The sequence below is a fragment of the Octopus bimaculoides genome, chromosome 12, assembly GCF_001194135.2.
Source record: "Octopus bimaculoides isolate UCB-OBI-ISO-001 chromosome 12, ASM119413v2, whole genome shotgun sequence".
In the NCBI taxonomy this organism is placed as follows: Eukaryota; Metazoa; Mollusca; class Cephalopoda; order Octopoda; family Octopodidae; genus Octopus; species Octopus bimaculoides.
In genome coordinates this window covers 36787265-36794290 of record NC_068992.1, presented here as the reverse complement: position 1 = coordinate 36794290, position 7026 = coordinate 36787265, and the positions used below count along the sequence as shown (strand labels likewise).

General features: G+C 36.1%; 1 protein-coding gene across 1 annotated transcript in view; it reads right to left on the bottom strand.

Annotated features, from left to right (window-relative positions):
* Positions 1 to 5959, bottom strand: part of LOC106882659 (orcokinin peptides type B) — a 64566-nt gene extending 58607 nt beyond the window's left edge. The window contains exon 1 of the mRNA XM_052972129.1: positions 5521 to 5959. Coding sequence (XP_052828089.1) covers positions 5521 to 5601 — 81 coding nt within the window. The 5' untranslated portion in view covers positions 5602 to 5959. The remainder of the gene's footprint in view (positions 1 to 5520) is intronic.
* Between the last annotated feature and the right edge of the window lie 1067 nt (positions 5960 to 7026).

The following is a 7026-nucleotide window of genomic DNA, read 5'->3' as shown; positions in this document are numbered from 1 at the left end:
ATATATGTGGGTATATATATAGATGGATAGATAAATACATACAAACATACATACACATGCATACATGCATACAAATATACATGCACACACTCACACACACAGACGCGCGCGCACATATATATTTATATATATTATTTTTTATCTTTTACTTGTTTCAGTCATTAGCCTGTAGTCATGCTGGGGCGCCACCTTCAAGAATTTTTGTCAAACGAATGGAGTGCAGTACTTATTTTAAGCCTGCTACTTATTCTATCGGTTTCTTGTGTCGAAACACTACTTTATGGGGACATAACCACACTAACACTGGGTGTGAAGTGGGGGTCAAACACCTACCAAGGGACACATACATTTATATTCGACGGGCTTCTTTGAGATACCGTCTACTGAATACACTCACAGAGCTTTGGTGGGCCCGAGGCTTATAGTAGCAGACATCTGCTCAATGTGCCACCATGTGGTTGGAAAGTAAATGCAAGCATTATCTGGTATAGAACTCAATAATTAACGAATTGAGTTCCCTACGTGATAATGTTCTATACCGAGTAGCCCGCTTTACCAGATTGTATGCATAGATGTATATACATTGAATGAAGAAAAGGTATTTTACTATAATCGAGTAATTTACTTATTGCAACAATACATATCTAAAAATCCATCACGGAGAGCAAGATAAGAACTTTAGTTGAAAGCGTCTCCCTTTGGTCCATGCCATGTTCGACGTATCCAAGTAATAATTTGAATTAGTCCCTTGTTCTAAAAATCGTTCTACAAATTTGGAATCGTTATACTTTCCGTACTGAAATGAAATAATATCAAAAAAAGAATCGAGAAACGTAATGCCATCTTGCTTAAATAAAATTTAATAAAAATTTACACTGTATTTCGAAGAACTAACCTACTCAGATTTCTTTTCAAACCATTGGTTTCTATGGTGTTATACTTAGTAAAAACTGATTTTATTTTAGTAGGTAATTTTCCACCATTGTTCTAACAGTTGAAGCGTGTTGACCTGAGATATATAGATTTGTTTCCTAAAGGAAACAAAGAAACCATCGGGCATTTTTTCTAAGAAGTTTTATTTTAACTATCTTGCTAATTTGTCTATATTGAAAACAATTACTAAAAAAATTTTAAGCAATATAGGCACAAGAGTGGCTGTGTGGTAAGTAGCTTGCTTACCAACCACATGGTTCCGGGTTCAGTCCCACTGCGTGGCACCTTGGGCAAGTGTCTTCTACTATAGCCTCGGGCTGACCAAAGCCTTGTGAGTGGATTTGGTAGACGGAAACTGAAAGAAGCCCGTCGTATATATGTTTATATATATGTGTGTGTTTGTGTGTCTGTGTTTGTCCCCCCACCATCGCTTGACAACCGATGCTGGTGTGTTTACGTCCACGTAACTTAGCGGTTCGGCAAAAGAGACCGATAGAATAAGTACTAGGCTTACAAAGAATAAGTCCTGGGGTTGATTTCTTCGACTAAAGGCGGTGCTCCAGCATGACCGCAGTCAAATGACTGAAACAAGTAAAAGAGTAAAGAGTAATATATGTAGGACGAAATTTGTCTTTCATCCGCTTCACGCTGAAGAAATCAAATACCATGGTTGTACTTCTGTGGGTTGAAAAATTTTAGCTCTCTAGGAATAATGAATATTAAAAAGTTGATTGCACGAGAACACTGATATGCAATATGTATATATTGATAATATTTGCAGGGTTGGCTGTCTTATCGTTTTAGTTCATGTTGTTGCTGCAGTTATTGCTGAAAATTGACAATAATGGAACAGATCAATAGCAAAGGTATTTCAGGTATGACCATATTGTCTTGTCTTCAAGCAGAGTATACTTCGCACTACATTATCCAAAGGGTCCTTTCTGTTTTCAAAATAGCATTATTTGACTTAAGCGAGAGGAGATTAGTTTATTAGTTCAAGCAAATTGAACGGCTACATAGATTTTACCTCTACTGGTGCCATTAAAGAACACATGATCGTGCACAGTATTCTCTTCTCCACTTGCTCTAATACTTTCATGAAAGAAAATAAATAACTGAAAAGTTATCGCTGTTAATTAATATTGTTTATAATTTCAACTGATAATAGATATTAATATTTTCACAAATAATGGGGTGAACTCTCTTCAATGGGGGATTTAAACCTTGTTGCAGGCCCAGTTTGCCTATATCTCTTTAGTGCTCAGTATAGTTCTTAAACTTATACGTTATAAAGATAGTTTTTCTTAAACCCGATCATATTTAATTTCAAATTTTGCTGTAGCAGATTTTATCTTTTCTCTGTTCTGTGCCGACAAAATATTTACCAGTAAGACATTATAGTTAAGTCAATCGACTTTTACCTTTATTTAGAAATTGATAATGCTTCTCTTGTGCAAAGAAAACTGATGATGCTTGTGCAATATCGATAATAAAAAAATCAATGATATTTGAGCAATATCGATAGTCAATGTATCAATCAATATTATTATACAACAGAGTAGAGGAATGAGAAAAATAGTGTTTTCAGTTGGTCTTCCTACTTTCAGTTTGTCTTCCCACAGTGACAATTATATCCTTTAAGATCCGAGTTTAGATTTGACTGGACAGATTTTCTCTTTCATTACCATAAGGTGAAAAAAGCAACACTAGTCAAATTTGATGGTGAACTTATTCACTCTCTTTTAAATGTGTTCTATCATACCAGTGTCAGATCGTTGGACGGGATACCTTGCAGCATTTTTTAAAGCCTATTTGCGTTCTGGCTCCTTGAATAATAAACTTAATTTGTCGCCCGGTTTAATACCGCTACCTGGTCATTAACTACGTTATCGGACTTCACTTTGTTGCAAAGATTCAGGGCACTAACCCTGAACAATAATGTATTTTCCCTTCCATACCAAGCATTAAAATACTCTCACTTCACTCTTCTACCCCAATATACTTAATATACTAATATTTCCACTCTAAGAGCTGTCAAAGGGATTTCTATGCAAAAGTTCAGCCTTCTATGAATAGCAACCAAATCAACCTAAAGGCGCAAACTTCCGTTATAAGAAAAAAGAAATGATACATAGAATAATGTAATCAGTTATATTTTGTCGTTACATCGGGAGTATAACAAGCTTACATAGGACTAAACGGCAACAACAATTTCTTGACGTGTAACTAATTATTGGGTTTTCTTTTTTGCTAGATATTTTTCTTAATCGGGTTTTTTTTTCTGGAAAATGTAGAGTTATAGAACTGTCTCTCTTCTCTCGCTTTCCATACATGCATCAAGTCGCTACTGTTAAAACTGAACATCAGCCGCATCGACTCACCAATATTGTATGATATGCAAATATGTTGGTACTTCTCCTTATTTCGATTATATAATGACACTCAATAGATTTTCGACACGTGCTCTTAATAACTTTTGTATTGAAATGCACAACGGTAAGGTGCCTATTTACCCTCAATGCAGTGGACCTGCAAGCGTATAGTCAAGTGACGATTGAAACAATGCAGCGCTCTGCATCGGGATACAAACGTTGTTTTAGTCTTGATACCAACACACTCTACTCAACCAGCTCAATAATACATAACTGATAGCGCCAATAAAACAATAAGTTTGTTCAACTTCTTCATACAATCCTTGTTAAAAGGTATATAACTATTGATGCTGTGGAGGCGCAATGGCCCAGTGATTAGGGCAGCGGACTCGCGGTCATAGGATCGCGGTTTCGATTCCCAGACCGGACGTTGTGAGTGTTTATTGAGCGAAAACACCTAAAGCTCCACGAGGCTCCAGCAGGGGATGGTGATGAACCTTGCTGTACTCTTCCACCACAACTTTCTCTCACTCTTACTTCCTGTTTCTGTTGTACCTGTAATTCAAAGGGTCAGCCTTGTCACACTGTGTCATGCTGAATATCCCCGAGAACTATGTTAAGGGTACACGTGTCTGTGGAGTGCTCAGCCACTTGCACGTTAATTTCACGAGCAGGCTGTTCCGTTGATCGGATCAACTGGAACCCTCGACGTCGTAAGCGACGGAGTGCCAACAACAACTATTGATGCGCTAAGTTTAGGTGCATGAAGTTTAGAATTCTTTGCTGTTGTATCTTAGGGAGCCGTGTTCAGAGCGACGCTTGGGTAGAAGGATAGAACAATATGTGGATATAAGACACAAATTTTAACAGGATGAAGAGAGAAACCAGTCTAATGGTTGGTTTTATGTATAGTGGAACATAGCGAAATTTTGAGAAATAGAAATTCTATTTGTAGAAAAAATAAACATAAAATGTTGATTATATAATGAATTGCTCATAAGGTTGGGATCTTTCATTTTCAAATTTATTATTATATTATTATATTATTAAAAAGATTGTTTTCTAGTGAATGCTTGGATAAGACTCTTCAGAGAGGTACTTAGTAAAATTTAAACTTCACATAGCAAGCTACAGAAACAACACGAATTATACTTCCCAGCTTGATGATGGGTGGCATCGTTAATAATTATTTAAACCAGGGATCAGAACATTCCTAGTAACTGCTGATTTTTCGGTCAGTAGTCTGTATTGAAATTATTGAATCGAGGTCACTACATAACAACTGCTTATCGATTACTGCGAAATTTGAACTAAAAATCTATCTTTTAGTTTTTACTTGTTTCAATTACTGGACTGTGGCCATGTTGTCACATCACCTTGATAGATCTTAGTCGAAGAAATCAACCCCAGTACTTAAGTTTTAAGTCTGGTACCTATCTATCGCTCGGTTTTGAGGAACCACCAAATTACTCGACGTTAACAAATCAACACTATTTCTCAAACGGTGGAGGGCGAAGACAGACACAGAAACGCGCACAAGCACACACACACACACACACACACACACACACACACACACACATACACACACACACACATACGCATACATACATGTACGCAACGAGCTTCCACGCAATTTCGTCTACCGAATTCCCTCAGTAGACGTTGGTGGGTCCGAGGCTACATTAAAAAATACTTGCTCAATGTGCCACGCAGTAGGACTAAATCTGAAAATACATGGCTGGAAAGCGATTTTCTTAATTACACAATCATGTCTGAGGAGAATATATATAAGTGTGAAAAGTATTTGGTTTGGTTGTACACTGCTATAGTCCTTCAACCGTTCAGTTAGGTTGCCAATACCTCATAGATATTACATTTTCTACGTAGCTGGTAAGTTTCTAGACGGAAATGTTTAGATGTGATGTTCATATCGATATAATGCTCTAACTGACGAATTCGAAATATATTAGCCTCCTCTGAGAATCAAAACCGCATTACAGACCCCATTTATCATAAAGCTCTATGGTAGTCAGCACTAAGAAATTATTAATGTTACATGTAAAGTAATGTTGATAAAAATATAAAAGATAATTGGTATTATTGGGTAATATTCAAAGATACAATAATGCTATAAACAATGTGTTTGTATAACATAAATAATATTTCATTGAAAATGAAGCAATATGCTTTGTATTAAAGAGTATTTACTTACCATTCGTGTTGGTTCTTCAGCTCTGGTGAGAATGAATAAGTTTAGCAACACCATGAAACCTATACGAAACATGCTCTGCATTCTTCGGTCACTCCTCTTGAATTCTTGTAAATTTCGTTTTTGATCTTTTGTTGCAGTTATTCTTCTAGATGTTTTTCTTTCAAAACACGTTTCCTTCTTGTGAAAGTTTTTGTTTCAACTAATCAATTATTCGAGATTTTTCTTTTATGAATGATGCAACTTAAAATTCAATATGATACTCTTGATGAACCTGTTGTTCGTGTACTGTGGTCGCCGTAATGTTGGTACTGCTGTATGGAGTTTTTTTTTTCCCGAAACCTGAACTGCTCCTGGAAAGCGCTGCGGAACTTTGCGAGAGAACTTTAGGAAGTCAACTGGATTCTTTGGTTTATATATACTAGTATGACTATGCCTTCTCTGCGTGATTCTTTATTATATCTCACAGAATGAATAAATAAAACAAAGATAAATATTAAGAACGAGAGAGAGCAGTAGGAGGACCAACAGTTCAGAGATTGGCAATTGCATGATGGGATGTAGAGAGAAGAGAGTTGCGTGCGTATGAAGAGAAGAAAGAGGAGAAAGGATGATACAGAGTGTGGATAAGAGAGTAATAAGAAGAAACGGTGAAACAAGAGCTTATTGGTAAGATAGAGCAGTAGAAATATAGAAAAGAATTTTTGACAGAAAAATATAGGAATAAATGAGGGGAAAGTGACAGTAAGAGGCAGAAAGAAAAAGCAAAAAGAAGAAAGAAAGAAAGGGAAGATTAGATTATAGAACATGAGAAGGTGAGAATGTGGCTGAGAGGCTTATAAATGCATGCATACATACATACATACATACATACATGCATGCATGCATGCATACATACATACATACATACATACATACATACATACATACATACATACGTACATACGTACATACATACATAATTCATGCGTATATGCATGGAGTGTAATATTGAAAAGTGAAGTGGAGTAAAAAATAAACACGTGTGCACGCGGACATACACACACACACATACATACACACGGATATATATGTTTGCGTATATGTATATATATTTATTGTGGAAGAGAGTGAGTGAAAATAACAAAGAGTGAAAGTGAAGGGGGGAGAAAGAGAAGAAGAGCGGGAGAAAGAGAGGGAGAGACAGAAGAAAGTGAAGAGAAAGAAGAAAAGGAAGAGAAAGAAGGGAGTGATGTGCTTGGGAGTAGGGGTTATGAATTTTATGCGAAGAATTCGTGTTTACTTCAAGGGATGCATTTAAAATCGGTAAATGCGGGAGACTGAAGAAATAAACATCTATATGTAATACATACATACATACGTACATATCTATCTATCTATCTATCTATCTATCTATCTATCTATCTATCTATCAGTTACGTCTCTCATACGCATACATACATACACACACACAAATGCATTAATATGTATACTTATAAACATATATATATATATATATATATATATATA